At 41.8% G+C, this 18,024-nt stretch overlaps 1 protein-coding gene across 1 annotated transcript in view; it reads left to right on the top strand.

The window, feature by feature from the left end:
* The window catches only part of cntnap2b (contactin associated protein 2b), a 59,549-nt gene that overhangs the window by 29,427 nt on the left and 12,098 nt on the right, over positions 1-18,024 (top strand). Inside the window, exons 13-21 of the mRNA XM_088350008.1 lie at positions 719-834; positions 2,286-2,370; positions 3,575-3,731; positions 6,668-6,795; positions 6,879-7,049; positions 10,958-11,176; positions 13,720-13,956; positions 14,025-14,258; positions 16,159-16,292. Of these exons, the coding sequence (XP_088206134.1) occupies positions 719-834; positions 2,286-2,370; positions 3,575-3,731; positions 6,668-6,795; positions 6,879-7,049; positions 10,958-11,176; positions 13,720-13,956; positions 14,025-14,258; positions 16,159-16,292 (1,481 nt within the window). The remainder of the gene's footprint in view (positions 1-718; positions 835-2,285; positions 2,371-3,574; positions 3,732-6,667; positions 6,796-6,878; positions 7,050-10,957; positions 11,177-13,719; positions 13,957-14,024; positions 14,259-16,158; positions 16,293-18,024) is intronic.

The raw sequence follows: 18,024 nt of genomic DNA, 5'->3' as shown, positions 1-18,024 counted from the left end.
GCTATCCATCGAGCCAGCCATCCATCCGTCATCCATCCATCCACCCATCCATCCATCCATTTGTCCATTCATCTCTCCATCCATCCATCCATCCATCCATCCATCCATCCATCCATTCAGCCATCCATCCAGCCAGCTATCTATCCGTCCAACCCGCCATCATCCATCCATCCGTCCGTCCGTCCATCTATCCATCCATCCATCCATCCATCCATCCAGCAAGCTATCCATCGAGCCAGCCATCCATCCGTCATCCATCCATCCACCCATCCATCCATCCATTTGTCCATTCATCTCTCCATCCATCCATCCATCCATCCATCCATCCATCCATCCATCCATTCAGCCATCCATCCAGCCAGCTATCTATCCGTCCAACCCGCCATCATCCATCCATCCGTCCGTCCGTCCATCTATCCATCCATCCATCCATCCATCCATCCATCCATCCATCCATCCATCCATCCACCCACCCATCCTTCCATCCTATTTTCACCAAATTATTGTCCGTACACCTAAGTTTAACATTTTAGCTCTCTTTCACTGGCAATTCGTTCTTGCATGAATAACGTGTGATCTTTTTTATCCATCCATCCATCCTTCCAACCCTTTTTTTCCAAATCATTGTCAGCAAACAAAGGTTGAAACATTTGAACTCCCTTTCACTGGCAATCCTTTCTTGACCCAATAAAGTGTGAATTTTTGTTCTGTTTTTTAGAAGAAAAGGTTTGGACCACAGTGAAGAACAACCTTGCTCCTCAGACATCCATCATGACCGCTAATCCAGAAGAAAAGGCAGTGCTGCAGATCACCTACAATATAACAGATGAGCAGGTACAAAATACCGGTCATTGTTTTGACTATAGCGGACAAACACATATTATGTATTTTAATCAGGGTTGGGTTGGGTTACTTTAACTGGATTACTTTCAATTACTTTTGGGTGACTCCAATACCAAATATGCTAATAAAAGAGAAAAGAAACTAAATATGAATCAAATGATGACTCACAACACGTGGTAAGCTTTCTCTCCTGGCTTTGGTCTCTTTGATCTCCGGCAAAACGAACATCAAATGCGACCAGGTTTGGGTAGGGTTACTTTAACTGGATTACTTTCAATTACTTTTGGATGACTCCAATACCAAATATGCTAATAAAAGAGAAAAGAAACTAAATATGAATAAAATGATGACTCACAACACGTGGTAAGCTTTCTCTCCTGGCTTTGATCTCTTTGATCTCCGGCAAAACGAACATCAAATGCGACCAGGGTTGGGTAGGGTTACTTTAACTGGATTACTTTCAATTACTTTTGGATGACTCCAATACCAAATATGCTAATAAAAGACAAAAGAAACTAAATATGAATAAAATGATGACTCACAACACGTGGTAAGCTTTCTCTCCTGGCTTTGATCTCTTTGATCTCCGGCAAAACGAACATCAAATGCGACCAGGGTTGGGTAGGGTTACTTTAACTGGATTACTTTCAATTACTTTTGGATGACTCCAATACCAAATATGCTAATAAAAGACAAAAGAAACTAAATATGAATAAAATGATGACTCACAACACGTGGTAAGCTTTCTCTCCTGGCTTTGATTTCTTTGATCTCCGGCAAAACGAACATAAAATGCGACCAGGGTGGGGTAGGGTTACTTTAACTGGATTACTTTCAATTACTTTTGGATGACTCCAATACCAAATATGCTAATAAAAGACAAAATAAACTAAATATGAATAAAATGATGACTCACAACACGTGGTAAGCTTTCTCTCCTGGCTTTGATCTCCGGCAAAACTAACATAAAATGCGACCAGGGTTGGGTAGGGTTACTTTAACTGGATTACTTTCAATTACTTTTGGAATACTCCAATACCAAAGAGACCAAAGAAACTAAATATGAATAAAATGATGACTCACAACACGTGGCAAGCTTTCTCTCCTGGATTTGATCTCTTTGATCTCCGGCAAAACGAACATAAAATGCGACAGAAACAAAATAAAAAGAAATCCAAACAGCTTGCCAACATCATTTTTGCCGTTTTGTGTATTCCGTTACTCCCCAAGCCTGCACAAAATTTAGTTTATTTAGTTTCTTTTCTCACCATATTTGGTATTGGAGTAATCCAAACGTCATTGAAAGTAATCAAGTTAAAGTAACCCTACCCAACCCTGATTTGAATGCATTAAAGACTGATTAAACAAACAAATAATTGATATTTATTTTACTGCTGATGCCAAGTTGTGTGAATTGTAACAAAATATGTCATGTCTTCCAGTTGTTCTCAGTCACCAGCAGTGCCGAAAGGTGCGAGCAATATTTAGCTTACGCTTGCCGGAATTCCCGTCTGCTTAACACTCCAGGTAAAATCCCGTCACAACGTTAAAATATACAGACTCAATACTACCGTAAATTCCGGACTATAAGGCGCACCTGATTATAAGCCGCACCCCCCACATTTCGGGGGGAAAACTGATTTATTACATATACAAGCCGCACTGGTATATTAGCCGCATGTATTCACATTGAGAATAGTAGTCCTTTTTAACTGGACAGTTTTAACGGTGAGAAATTGTATTGATTTGATGTATCTCTGTTACTTGCCAATTATCAGACAGATCATATTATCTCTGAGCCACTAGGTCGAAACGCTTGTTTTCAGCAGAAGAAATGAATCAAGGCCCCGATCTGACCGTCACATGCCAGCACATCTAGATTATCATAATCGGCTGGTTTAACGGAAAAATGATACCGGTTGTTATCATTTGATGCAGACCTGCAAAGTCCAGGTACCCGTTGAAAGTAATCCAAGGAAAAAAAAGTGTATATTTCCAAAGGTAAGGGTGGGAAAAATATATATGCACCTTTGTCTGCGGTGTCCACAAACACTCACCTTCACTGGTCCCTACTCCCCAAAATCCCCCGCGTTTGTTACGCCCCTTCTTTTTAATTGGTCAGTGCAAGACTTATCAGAACAAGTGTCCAAAATAAATACAAATGAATACATGACAAAAATATACAGTTGCGAATACATATTATAGATGGTTACACATATTTACGAAGAGTTTTCAAAGCTTTAATAATAATAATATAACTTTCATCCCAAACCGTGCCTGTGAAAGGTAGCAAAACGCTACTCCTAACACGCTCGCGGGGCTCATAGCATAGCTGATAAAACATAGCTGTTCCGCAATTATGAAATTCATGGCTCTTTTTCGTCATTAATGACGTCTTCAAAGGCATTTTCCTCACATTTGGAACGAACCTCTATCCTCTTGTCATACGGGGAATTCGATCAAAGTCCAAGAGGATGCAATTTACCTCGGCGCACGATTCCACCGGTCCAGATTTTACCTTTTGTGTTCGAGTGCCGCTGGTATTCGTTAGAAAACTTACTTAAATAAGCCGCTTCACTGAATAAGCCGCAGGGCTGAACATTTGGGAAAAAGTAGCGGCTTATAGTCCGGAATTTACGGTAATTGTTTTCACAAAAGGCAAGATAGGTTTCGATATTTTGGGTGCCCCGCATTTTGTATTTATGGAAAGTGATGTTATTTGATCTCCCAGGCGGTGAACCGTTCACCTGGTGGTTGGGCCGAGCCAATGAGAGACATTCTTATTGGGGGGGCTCAGGTCCAGGGATACAAAAATGTGCGTGCGGAATTGAGCACAACTGCACCAACCCCAAACACTATTGCAACTGTGATGCCGATCAGCGTTCCTGGTGAGTGATCCCGTCTGAAAGTTTTAGCATTGGGACCTCGTTCTCCATTTTTGTGAAAGACTGATTGATTTGGCTAACATGGTATGAAGCACGTGTGGTGGCAACCAGGTGTGCGGTACAAACATGTTTGTGTCAAGCATGGTGTTGGGAATGTCATGGTTTGGGCCTCCATGAGTGCAACTGGAACTGGAGAGTTGCTTTTCATTAAGGGAAACACAAACTCAAGGTTCTACTGTGAAATACTGGAGCAAGGAATGATCACCTTCCGCCAGAAACTGGGTCGCAATGTTCCAGCCTGACAATGACTCCAAATACACATCTAAGATGACTAAGGCTTTCCTCAAGGGGTTAAGGGTAAAGGGGATTGACTGGCTGAGCATGTCTCCAGATATAAACCCAATAGAACATCTTTGGGGCATCGTAAAGCGGAAGGTGGAAAAGCACAAGATCTCCAATATCTCCCGGCTGAGTCATGTTGTCATGGAGGAGAGGGAAAGCATTCCAGTGGTTATTTGTCAGGCTCTGGTGAATTTCATGGCCAGGAGAATCAAAGCGGTTCTGCAAAATCATTATATCAAACTTCAGGAACTTTCACTTAAGGGTGTACTCACTTTTGTTACTACGGGATTACCTATAAATGGATATATTTTAATTTTTTTGAGGGGAAAGCTTTACACATACTACCTTTCATTGTTTCACTGCGGTGATTCTTCAGTGTTCAATTAATTATGATGAAATCTCTTTAGGAATGTACTTACTTTTTTGACATATTGTCATTGATTATTGCGATTTAGTTATCTTTTCTAAAAACAAGCAACTTAAATCATACACTTCTTTTACAATAAACCCTCAATGATATTCAAACAATGCACACAAGTCAGTCAGCCTGGAAGCGGATCTCGAGAAGATCTGTGTGGAGGAGTGGGCCAAAATCCCTCCTGGAGTGTGTGGAAACCTGGTGAATGACTACAGAAAACGTTTGACTTCTGTAATAGCAAACAAAGGCTACTGTACCAAATATTGACATTCATTTTCTCAGGTGTTCAAATACTGATTTGCAGCTATAGCGCACAAATAAATCATTGAAAAATCATGCATTTTGATTTCTTGATTTTTCTTTTTAGTTTATCTCTCGCAGTGGACATGCACCCACGATGGACATTTTAGACCCTCCATGATTTCTAAGTGGAAGAAATAGCAAAATATCAGGGTGTTCAAATACTTATTTGCAGCTATATCACACAAATAGATCATTGAAAAATCATGCATTTTTCTTTTTAGTTTATCTCTCTCACAGTGGACATGCACCTACGATGAACATTTAAGATCCTTCATGATTTCTAAGTGGGAGATATAGCAAAATTGCAGGGTGTTCAAATACTCATTTGCAGCTATATCACACAAATAGATCATTGAAAAATCATGCATTTTTCTTTTTAGTTTATCTCTCTCACAGTGGACATGCACCTACGATGAACATTTAAGACCATTCATGATTTCTAAGTGGGAGAAATAGCAAAATTACAGGGTGTTCAAATACTTATTTGCAGCTTTATCACACAAATAAATCGTTAAAAATTCATGCGCTATTATTTCTCGATTTTTCTTTTTAGTTTATCTCTCTCACAGTGGACATGCATGGAAATTTCAGACCCCTGCATGATTTCTAAGTGGGAGAAATAGCAAAATAGCAGGGTGTTCAAATACTTATTTGCAGCTATATCGCACAAATAAATAATTGAAAAATCATGTATTTTGATTTCTGGATTTTTCTTTTTAGTTTATCTCTCACAGTGGACATGCACCCACGATGGACATTTTAGACCCTCCATGATTTCTAAGTGGAAGAAATAGCAAAATATCAGGGTGTTCAAATACTTATTTGCATCTATATCGCACAAACAAATCATTGAAAAATCATGCAACGTTATTTCTGGATTTTTCTTTTTAGTTTATCTCTCTCACAGTGGACATGCACCCACGATGGACATTTTAGACCCTCCATGATTTCTAAGTGGAAGAAATAGCAAAATATCAGGGTGTTCAAATACTTATTTGCAGCTATATCACACAAATAGATCATTGAAAAATCATGCATTTTTCTTTTTAGTTTATCTCTCTCACAGTGGACATGCACCTACGATGAACATTTAAGACCCTTCATGATTTCTAAGTGGGAGAAATAGCAAAATTGCAGGGTGTTCAAATACTTATTTGCAGCTTTATCACACAAATAAATCGTTAAAAATTCATGCGCTATTATTTCTCGATTTTTCTTTTTAGTTTATCTCTCTCACAGTGGACATGCATGGAAATTTCAGACCCCTGCATGATTTCTAAGTGGGAGAAATAGCAAAATAGCAGGGTGTTCAAATACTTATTTGCAGCTATATCGCACAAATAAATCATTGAAAAATCATGCATTTTGATTTCTTGATTTTTCTTTTTAGTTTATCTCTCGCAGTGGACATGCACCCACGATGGACATTTTAGACCCTCCATGATTTCTAAGTGGAAGAAATAGCAAAATAGCAGGGTGTTCAAATACTTATTTGCAGCTATATCGCACAAATAAATCATTGAAAAATCATGCATTTTGATTTCTGGATTTTTCTTTTTAGTTTATCTCTCACAGTGGACATGCACCTACGATGGAAAATTTCAGACCACTCCATGATTTCTAAGTGGGAGAAATAGCAAAATAGCAGGGTGTTCAAATACTTATTTGCAGCTATATCGCACAAATAAATCATTGAAAAATCATGTATTTTGATTTCTGGATTTTTCTTTTTAGTTTATCTCTCACAGTGGACATTCACCTACGATGAACATTTCAGACCCTCCATGATTTCTAAGTGGGAGAAATAGAAAAATAGCAAGGGTGTTCAAATACTTATTTTCTTCACTTAACATGAATATTTTTTTTTTTTATGCAGGAAAGAGGATGCCGGCCTGCTGCTGTACAAGGACCATTTGCCAGTCCGACAGGTTGTGGTTGGAGATGCAGGCAGAGCTGGATCCGAGGCTAAGCTGACAGTCGGGCCGCTCAAATGTCAGGGCGACCGTGAGTTAACTTTGGTTTGGATTTTTTCATCATAAGTATAGGGTGCGGTGTTTTAAGGTCTACTTCTGCTGCTATTTTGAAAGGGAAATACTGGAACGCTGCATCCCTCACAAGCCCGGCTTCCTCCCTCCACTTTTCGTCCTTCAGGGGAGAAAGTAGCACTGACATCTCCTTCTACTTTAAGACCTCCTCCAGTCATGGAGTCTTTCTGGAGAACTCGGGAACAGCTGACTTCCTTCACCTTGAACTTAGAGGTGGGTCTTTGGATGCGCAGGTAACACTTAAGCATTTAGGTCGGGTGCTCGGCCGCCGGGGAGGATAGTTTGAGGCCCCAGCCTTAATATAAAAGTTAAAGGGACAGTGTGTACCACTAGATGTCGCTGAGTGCCTCGAACTCTGATTGGCTCCCTGTTTCTATTTATACACTCCCCTATCTGTCCCCTTTTGTCAGTCCGTCTGCGAACCTGAGGTAACACTAGGCAAGCCTTTTTCGACCCTGACTCCCACTTGCCTTTTGCTCCTGTCTGTCCCCCGGCTTCGACCGTTTTTGATCCTGACCACGTCTACTCTCCCGTCCCGGCTTTTGACCTCTTTTTGTTCCCGACCACATCTACTCACTTCTCTTGGCTTAGGGCTGGCTTGCAACCCCGACCACGTTTTTGGTTTCCTGTCCCGGCACCGACCCGTTTTTACGTTCCCGACACCGCCATCGCTCGCGTTCAGAGCGACCTGCCTCCTGCTTCCAGCAATCGCCGGATCGTGGGCGCAACCCTTTCTCTTTCTTCCAAAAAACTAAAAGTCAAGTCAAGTCAAATGTATTTCTATAGCCCTTAATCACAAAAATGTCTCAAAGGACTGCGCAGGATTACAATGACACAATTACCTGATCTTAAACCAACATGCGGGCAAGGAACAACTCAAAAACCTCAAATTGAGGAAAAAGAGAAACCTTGAGAAGGGACCTCACAAGTGGTATCCCCCTTTCAGGATGACCAGGGTGAATTACATTTAGCATTACAGTACACAAACATAGTAAACACTAAGTAACATGTTGAAAATTTGTCCGGAAAGTGCATGACAGCAGCGACGCCCCCAGCCTGTAAACTAGTCCAGAAAGTCTATGACGGCCACGACGCACTTTCCCATCTCTGCCAGCTAGTCCATGCAGGCGTTCACATGCTTCAGGTCAAACGCTGGTCCGCTGACTCATCTCAAATCGTCCTTCTCCTCCGTATCACCACCAGGCAGGCAGGCGGAAAAAGACAGGACAATACAGAATATGAGGTGGTCATCAATCATTAGCTTTGGAATAGAAGTGTGTCTCAAGCCTTGATTTAAAAACTTCCATTGAGGTTGCAGATCTTATCTCCGGAGGCAGGGTATTCCATAGCACCGGGGCCCGGATGGAGAACGCTCTCAAGCCTGCGGACTTCTTGGCTCTCGGAGTCACAAGTAGACCAGCATTTTCCGATCAGAGAGATAAGAGGGTGCAAGTCCATGCAAACATTTGTATGTTAATAAGATAACCTTAAAGTCACATCTTAAGTGGACTGGGAGCCAGTGCAAGTTGGCCGATACAGGAGTAATATGCTCAAACTTTTTGTTTTTTTTTGTTAAAAGTCTAGCTGCCGCATTCCGAACCAGCTGCAAACTTTTGATGCTAGACATCTGGAGACCAGAAAGCAATACATTACAGTAACCCGAGAAGTAATAAACGCATGAATTAAAACATCTGCATCTGATTGGGACAGCATCGAACGAATCTTCGCAATATTACGGAGGCGGTAGAAAGCTATTCTAGTAATAGGATCAAAAATATGATTTTTGACCGAGTCACTATGGGTGATATTACATTTGTCTAGGTCACAGGTGTCAAACAGGCGGCCCGCGGGCCGGATCGGACCCGCTAGGGGATTGGATCCGGCCAGCGAGACAACGCTCAGAGAAGTGCAAGAGAAAGAGAGCTGTAGGTTGAAATAGGTCCACTTGATGTTGCCAAAGTCAGGTGCCTCTCACAAACGCTGCACTTGTATTTCTTTCTCTCTCTAATCTCTCTTTCTCTCTCTCTCCCTTCCTCCATTTTTCTCACTCTCTTGCTCTCTTTCTCTTTCACTCTCTCTGTCTCTTTTCTCTTTCTTTGTTCCTTTTTGTCTCTTTCTATGTCTTTTTTACCTTCTTTTTGCTCATTCTTCATTTTTTCCTTTTCTCTCTTTCTCTCTCTCTCTTGCTTTTTTTGTCTTTCCCCTTTCTCTCTTTCTCCTCTTCTCTCTTCTCTCCTCTTTTTCTCTCTTTCTAGAAAGATTTCATTCTTTCTCTTTCTTTCGCACTCTCTCACTATTTCTGTTTTTATCTCTTGTTTCTCACGCTCTCTCTCTCTCTCTGTCTCTCTTTCTCTTTTTTTGTCCCACCCTCTCTACCTTTCTCTCCCTATCTTTCTCTTATTTATTTCTCTCTTTTTTTTCTTTCTCACTAATCTACTAGTCCGGCCCCCGAGAGAATGTTTGTTCTATCGTGTGGCCCCCGAGCGTAAATGAGTTTGACACCCCTGGTCTAGGTTCAGGGTCGTGTTTGAAAACAACTGACGACAGTGAGCTGGACCAATAATCAACATTTTATTTTTTTTCTGGGTTAAGGCGCAAAAAATTAAGCGACATCCATCTTTGAATCTCAGTAAGGCAAGCCTCCAGATTTCTACAACTTAAATGTCCATTTTTTTCCAGTGGCACATACAGTTGAGTGTCATCTGCATAGCAATGGAAACTAATATTATACTTGCGGATAATGTCACCAAGCGGGATCATATAAATCAAACTCATTTTAACTCGGGGGCCACACGATAGAACAAACATTTTCTCGGGGGCCGGACTAGTAGATTAAAGAGAAAGAAAAAGAAATAAGAGAACGAGAGGGAGAGAAAAAGGGAGAGGGTTGGACAGAGAAAGAGAGAAAGGGAGAAAGAGGAAGAGAGAAAGGGAAAAAAAGATAGAGAAAGAGAGAAAGGGAGAAAGAAAGAGAGAAAGAGAGAGAGAGAGAGAGAGAAAAAGAGAAAGAGAGAGAAAGTCAAAAAGAGAAAGAGAGAGAGAGAAGAAGAGAAGGACAGAGAGAGAGAGAGCGAGAGAGAGAGAGAAAACTAGAAACAAAAGAAATAAAAAGAGAAATGGTGAGAGGGGGGAAAGAAAGAAAAAGAGATAAATAAATCCCAAGAGAAATAGAAAGAGAGAATGACAAAGGGGTGAAAGAGAGAAGGGAAAAGCAAGAGAGAGAGAAAGAATGAAAAGAGAGAAAGGGAAAAAAGATAAAGAAAGAGAGAAATAGAGAGAGAAAGAAAGAGAGAGAAAGAAAGAGAGAAATTAAGAGAGAGAGAACAAGAGAGAGAAAGAAAGAGAGAGGGAGAAAAAGAGAGAGAGCAAGAGAGAGAAAAAGAGAGAGAGCAAGACAGAGAGAGAGAGAGAAAACACTAGAAACAAAAGAAATAAAAAGAGAAATGGTGAGAGGGGGAAAGAAAGAAAAAGAGATAAATAAATCCCAAGAGAAATAGAAAGAGAGAAGGAGAGAATGACAAAGGGGTGAGAGAAGAGAAAAGCAAGAGAGAGAGAAAGAGAGAAGAGAGAGAAAATGAAAAGAGGAAGAGAGCAAGAGAAGGTAAAATGACACAGAGGGACAAAGAGACAAAGAGAAACACAAAGAGAAAAAGAGCGACAGAGAGAGAGTGAGAGGAAAAAGGGAGGAAAAAGAGAGAGGGAGAGAGAGAGATACAAGTACATCGTCTTTGTGAGAGGCACCTGGCTATCGCAACAAGTGGACATATTTCAACCTGCAGCTTGTTTGTCTCTTGCGCTTCTCTGAGTGTTGTCTCGCGGGCCAGATTCAATCCCTTAGCGGGCCTGATCCGGCCCGCGGGCCACCTGTTTGACACCCCTAATATAAATACTAAAAAGAAAGGGGACCAAGTACAGAGCCCTGTGGAACACCACAGGGGACATTAGATTGTTTAAAACACTGCTATTGTCTATGATTCTTCATGCCAGTTACGAATCAAATCTCCAAGGAATTCCAGTGGAAAAAGCAGGAAGCTATTTCCAAAACTGCAGGACCACGTTGGTGATCACGGCTCTATAAAGTCGCAAGTCGCACTAAAAACCTTACTTTGTTGAATTCACAGGAGGATCTTCCGTTTCCTTCTCCTTCGACGTGGGCAGCGAGCGTCTGGAGATTGTGGTGCACTCGCCGGTGTCTTTGAATAATGACCAGTGGCACCGGGTGGAGGCTCAGAAGAACGTCAAAGAGGCGGTGCTGAAACTGAACGGCCATTATCGAGATCTCAGGCTCCCACCTCCGCAGGGACACTCCAAGCTGGAGTTGTACGATGACCTTTACATTGGTAAGAATACATTTCATTTCTTCATCTCATCTCATTAGCTGCACCGCTCATCCTCAGTAGGGTCGCGGGGGTGCTGGAGCCCATCCCAGCAATCATCGGGCAGTGGGCAGGGGACACCCTGAACTGGTTGCCAGCCAATCGCAGGGCACACAGGGACAGACAACTCTCTCGCTCATTCACACCTAGGGACAATTTGGACCGGCCAATTCACCTGAAATGCATGTTTTTTGGAATGTGGGAGGAAACCGGAGTGCCCGGAGGAAACCCACGCAAGCACGGGGAGAACATACAAACTCCACACAGGAAGTCTGGAGCTGGATTTGAACCCGCGCAAAAGGTTCCCATGACTTGAACTGTGCCGCACATGCGCTAACCACTGCGCCGCCGTTTCAGAAAAATGCTACATACAGTGAACTTTCGCCGTCATGGAGTTCATTTATCATTGGCTGTCAGGACCAGGACAGGAAGCAGAACCCACTCGCGGAACGTTACTCACAGTTTATCGGGGAGAAGAGAAAGGAGCGTTGTTCGCAGGGAGTCGATTGCTCGGAAGGCGGAAGTGGTCAAAATCAAACAGATCGGGGTGAGAACAAAACAAGAGCAAAAACAGACAAAAAAACGGAGTTTCACAGGGCTTGGCAAAACAAGAGCAAAAACACAGGAAAAACGGAGATTATCAGGGCTTGACGTGTTAAAACAGAGTTTCGCAGACGCTCCGACAAACGGCGACTCACAGGACAGCGTTTAAGTAGTGGCAGGGAGCAATCTGTCAATGAGCTTCAACTGGTGTCCATGGGCGGGGCTGATTGGGCGCCATGGCAACCGTGACATTGGCTCGCTAATAACAGTGAGGATCTGGGTTTTCGAGTTCCGATATCGATGAATGGTATTAAGAGGAGGCCGATAACCGATATTTGGAGCAGATATTGATGAAGATAAGACCAATTTGTTGAATCGTCTCATACGTGTTCAAAGAAATGCAGGAACCAAATGACGTAAGAGGGAGTTCTTTTTTATTGATACACAATTTCAACAAGAGACTCAGCGAATCACAGATATGCGTGTGTCTTTATAGTTTTCAACATAGCACGTGTACCCGGTTTGGCCCCGTCCCTTTTCACGCCTGAAGGCGTACATGCCCAGGGTTCCGTCCTTATTTGGAAGTGTTTTTAAGTTTATGGCAGTTTATGTCACCTTGCCCTTTGCCGTTATCTGTTGTCCTCCCTTAAGGAGGATTGTTTATACTAATTCGTCCGCCGAGACCTTCCCGAGATTCAAACAACATTTCTCCCAACTGTAAGCAAGTCTTTCTACATTTCTTTCTAAATGTATGCAAATCTATTCTACAAATGCAAGTTTATTTTCTACAACAATATTCATTTGCAGTAAAAGCTTAACGGTTAGCGTAAGACTTTTATAATAATGCAAAAAGAAACAAAGACTATTTGTTATAAATTCGAATGAAACTTTACTAGCTCTCTGAAAACTGTCACGAACCAGGAACGGAGACGGGACCCAATTGCGTTCGTTCGTTTCCTTTTAGTGAGCTGAGCCGAAGAAGCCGGTTCTCGAAAAACTCTATTGCCTTTACTCAACTTTGTTCTACTTTAAAATACCGCATTTAGAACACAACGTCAGGGAAATACGTGTCGTTTTAAATTTATGCACTGTAACTTCGACTTAATTCGCTTCTTAATTAGCAAATTTTTCTCTTCCTTTTGTTTCTTTTTTTCTCAGCTTTTCACTGCTTTTTCATTTTGGTATTTTTTTCTTTTTTGTTCTATTCCCTCCTTTCTTTAAGTCATTTTGTTCATAATTGTACATAATATTTGGTCATGTTGAGATGAAAGAAGCAAAAACAACCAAAAGAGCCGTTTAGGACCTGAAAGAGCCGTTTCCTTTTAGTGAGCCGAGCCGAAGAAGCCGGTTCTCGAAAAACTCTACTGACTTTACTCAACTTCGTTCTACTTCAAAATACCGCATTTAGAACACAGCGTCAGGGAAACCCGTGTCTTTTTGCCTTCATGCACTGTAACTTCGACTTAATTCGCTTCTTAATTAGCAATTTTTTCTCTTCCTTTTGTTTCTTTTTTTCTCAGCTTTTCACTACTTTTTCATTTTGGTATTTTTTTCTTTTTTTGTTCTATTCCCTCCTTCCTTTAAGTCATTTTGTGCATAATTTTACATAATATTTGGTCATGTTGGGATGAAAGAAGCAAAAACAACCGGAAGAGCCGTTTAGGACCTGAAAGAGCCGTTTCCTTTTAGTGAGCCGAGCCGAAGAAGCCGGTTCTCGAAAAACTCTACTGACTTTACTCAACTTTGTTCTACTTCAAAATATTGCATTTAGAACACAACGTCAGGGGAACCCGTGTCTTTTTAAATTCATGCACTGTAACTTTGACTCAAGTCGCTTCTTAATTAGCAATTTTGAGCCCTCATTTTTGTGCGCTGAGAAAGTTTAGAGGGAACATTGCTGCTGGCTCCCTTTACATCCCTGCTCTGAGTAATCCTGGTTCTCCGGTTGTCGTTCGGTTTTCCAGGTGCCTCAGGAGGCCAGAGGGGATTTCTGGGCTGCATGCGAGCCCTGAAGATCAACGGTTTAACTTATGACCTTGAGGAGAAGGCCAAGGTGACGCCAGGAGTGAATCCAGGCTGCCAGGGCCACTGCAGCAGTTTTGGCCTCAATTGCAAAAATGGAGGCAAGTGTGTGGAGCAGTACAACAAATACTCATGCGACTGCTCGCTCACGGCCTTTGATGGACCTTTCTGCACAGAAGGTAGGCAGAACGTCCTTCAGGCAGGTCGCAATACCTTCACTGTCCACTTGACCTTCTTTCCACAATAGACGTGGGCGCCTACTTCGAAACCGGGACCCTGGTGCGCTACGACTTCCTGCAGGAAACAGCCCCCTCTGTTGTCCAGGAGGGGAAAAGCGCGTCGGGCGTGGTCCTTCCTGTCGGGGCCAACTTGACTCACGAGGAGCTCATTTTCAGCTTCAGCACTTCCAGCGCTCCCAGCATCCTGGTCTACATCAGTTCCAGGACGCAGGACTACCTGGCAGTTGTCCTCAGGCATAACGGTGAGGTTATCATCTCCAGGGTTGGGTAGGGTTACTTTAATTTGATTACTTTCAATGACTTTTGGATTACTCCAATACCAAATATACTGATAAAAGACAAAAGAAACTAAATATGAATCAAATGATGACTCACAACACGTGGTAAGCTTTCTCTCCTGGCTTTGATCTCTTTGATCTCCGGCAAAACTAACATCAAATGCGACAGAAACAAAATGAAAATAAATCCAAACAGTTTGCCAACATCATTTTTGCCGTTCCATGTGTTCCGTTACTCCCCAAGCCTGCACAAAATTTAGTCATTTGATTCATATTTAGTTTCTGCATCAAATTATTGTTGGTAATATACCGATCAAAGGGATAACCACAAACCTGTCTTTTTTTCATTTTCTCCTTTTATACTTCCTTTTTTTCCTAACTTCTTTATACAACATAATTCGTAATATCAATCATGAAAGCAAGTGAGCCGTTTGATAGCCGGCTCTCTTTAATGAGTTCAGCCAAAAAAGCCGGTTCTCTAAAAAAAAAGACGGACTTAACCTTCCCTCGCGGACAAGCACCACAACAATGACGTACCGTATTTTCCGCACTATAAGGCGCACTGGGTTATAGGGCGCACCCCGAAAAAAAAGTTTTTGGTCCTATTTTTGACATACATAAGACGCACCGGATTATAAGGCGCTACAATGGGAACGTCGACAAAACAGTCAGATGATTCAGTCCAACTGATTACCCCCTTAACATTCCCAAAGCTTGCAAAGAAGCAAATACGTGTCGTAGACACGTGCGGATGCGGTGTCCGTACGATGTCACTTAAATGCGTCATTTCAAATATCATTCGGAAGGTTAAAGTCTTGGGATTCAAGAAATGCCAACCATTCCTTAGTTTCTATTTTCTTTTTCGCTCGCAACTTTACTGTGCATATGACAATAAACACTTGGAATTGAGTTGAATTTAAAAATAGACACTCCATTCCATCCATTATCTGCACCGCTTATCACAGAAACATCGAGTTCAGTCTGAAACAAGACACAGGGATAATACATATAGCCAGAGTAGCTCACCAAAGTCGTTGTGCTCATAATAATGAGCAGCCGTGGTCCTCTTATATCCGTAAGTTTAGTAAACCCAGGAGGATAAAATATTTACAAATACAAAATAGTAAAAAAATGCTTTCTGTATGCCGTCAGCCACGTGCTATACGCATTCATCTTTTTCGGCCAATTGCAGGCTTTGTTTTGTTGTTCAAGCCAATGCCAGCCTGTAAATGACAAAAAGGATCCGCCCCTTGACCTCCGAATAACTAGCCAATAGTGATCGATTCAAATGATGATTGACACATTGGTTAGCCAATGAAACACCGGTAAATAAATCCCAGCATACACCGCGGACTGCTTGGCGTTCGGGGGAAAATCTAGTCGGCGGCTGCAAGTTAGTTGGAAGACTTTGCGAATTAATTTTGATCCATAAATAAGGCGCACTGTATTATAAGGCGCATGGTCAGCTTTTGAAAAAAATAAAGGCTTTTAGGTGCGCCTTATAGTGCGGAAAATACGGTAATCTCGAAGCAACGAGATCTCGTTTGCCGAAATCGGTGTGCAGACGAAAACTCGCGAGACCAAAACAACAATGGCGGATTTGCCTGAGGAAAAGTTTGGAGTGCGGTAAATCTTTGTTAAAAATAAAAGTAATCGGGTAATAATGACCATTTTGTGTCAAAAAAGTTGCGTCCCGGGTTCGCGCGTTGATTTGAGACGATTCGTCCCCGGGCAAACGGGAACACCGCATAATTAACGTACTTTGTACGGCAAAAACGTACAGGTTGACAGGTATGACTGTACCCTTCAAAATTTGACAGTTGTAAGATTGTAAAGCTTGAAATTGTTGCCCTTGTGTTTCCAGGAACCCTCCAGATCCGCTACAGGTTGGGCGGTCTCTCCGAACCTTTCACTATCGATATTGACCATCGCAACATGGCTAACGGGCAGCCTCACACTGTCAACGTCACCAGACACCATCGGGAAATACGATTGCAGGTCAGTGAAGTAAACAGTCCTTCACTTTCTCTTCGTTGAATCCAAATCAAGGACTTGGTTGGGTAGGGTTACTTTAACTGGATTACTTTCAATGACTTTTGGATTACTCCAATACCAAATATGCTGATAAAAGACTAAAGAAACTAAATATGAATAAAATGACTCAATTTCGTGCAGGCTTGGGGAGTAACGGAACACATGGAAAGGCAAAAATGATGTTTGGATTGATTTTCATTTTGTTTCTGTCGCATTTGATGTTCGTTTTGCCGGAGATCAAAGAGATCAAAGCCAGGAGAGAAAGCTTACCACGTGTTGTGAGTCAAAATTGTATTCATATTTAGTTTCTTTTGTCTTTTATTAGCATATTTGGTGTTGGAGAAATCCAAAAGTATCTGAAAGTAATCCAGTTAAAGTAACCCTACCCAACCCTGGTCGCATTTTATGTTAGTTTTGGCGGAGATCAAAGAGATCAGAGCCAGGAGAGAAAGCTTACCACGTGTTGTGAGTCATAATTGTATTCATATTTAGTTTCTTTTGTCTTTTATTAGCATATTTGGTATTGGAGTCATCCAAAAGTAATTGAAAATAATCCAGTTAAAGTAACCCTACCCAACCCTAGTCGCATTTGATGTTAGTTTTGCCGGAGATCAAAGAGATCAAAGCTAGGAGAGAAAGCTTACCATGTGTTGTGAGTCATCATTTGATTTATATTTAGTTTCTTTTGTCTTTTATTAGCATATTTGGTATTGGAGTAATCCAAAAGTCATTGAATGTAATCCAGTTAAAGTAACCCTACCCAACCCTGATCAAGGATTTGGGGATTCCTATCATGTTGCGCCAAGTTAGGACCATAGTCACATATTCAGGGTTTGTACGGGTGCTTGAAATCCTTGCATTTGACTGTGGTGTTTTCAAGGTCAGGAAAACGATTGAAAATGCTCGAAATTATTTCCATTCTCGTGTTTGCTGGCAGTTTGCCTCAAAAGACCACGCTTTTAAATAAAGGTGTCATGTGAAGCGTTACTGCCCCCTACTGTCGCAATCCAAGAGGACATGTTATCAGACGAGTCGAGGGAGTTCTTTGCGCTCGGCTCACTGAGAAAAATAACTCTATGCAGGGTTCCCGTGGATCCATCCATCCATCAATTATCTGCACCGCTTATCCTCAGTAGGGTTGCGGGGGTGCTGGAGCCCATTCCAGCTATTTTCGGGCAGTGGGCTGGGGACACCCTGAACTGGTTGTCAGCCAGTCGCAGGGCACACAGGGACCTACCATCCGCTCGCTCATTCACAGCTAGGGACAATTTGGACCAGCCAATTAACCTAACATGCATGTTTTTGCACGAGGAGAACATGCAAACTCCACACAGGAGGTTCGATCTCATGACCTCAGAACTGTGGCGCACACGCGCTAACCACTGCCCGGCCGTGCTGCTCCCTCAAAGTCTTAAAAGGCGAAAAGTAAGGCCCTAATTGGCATTAAAATGTCTTAAATCCATTTTTTAAAAGTCTTAAAAATGTGAACATATTAAAAAGATTTATATTTGTTTAAACTAAAAAAAATATGGAGTCAAAAACTAATTTATCATTGTATAAAGAACATAGAAATAAAAAGGCTTCATGGATGTAGCAGAAGAGTTTTTTGGCATTAGTAGTTATCTGCTAGTTTGGACTTAGATCAATAAATTACTGTAAACTGTCATGATTACCGACGTGATGCACCCGTGCCCGC

The sequence above is a fragment of the Urocampus carinirostris genome, chromosome 1 (genome assembly GCF_059441175.1).
Source record: "Urocampus carinirostris isolate Australia breed hairy pipefish chromosome 1, RoL_Ucar_1.0, whole genome shotgun sequence".
Lineage (NCBI taxonomy): Eukaryota > Metazoa > Chordata > Actinopteri > Syngnathiformes > Syngnathidae > Urocampus > Urocampus carinirostris.
Note: the sequence above shows the minus strand (reverse complement) of the source record. Positions and strands in the feature narration are given on the sequence as shown.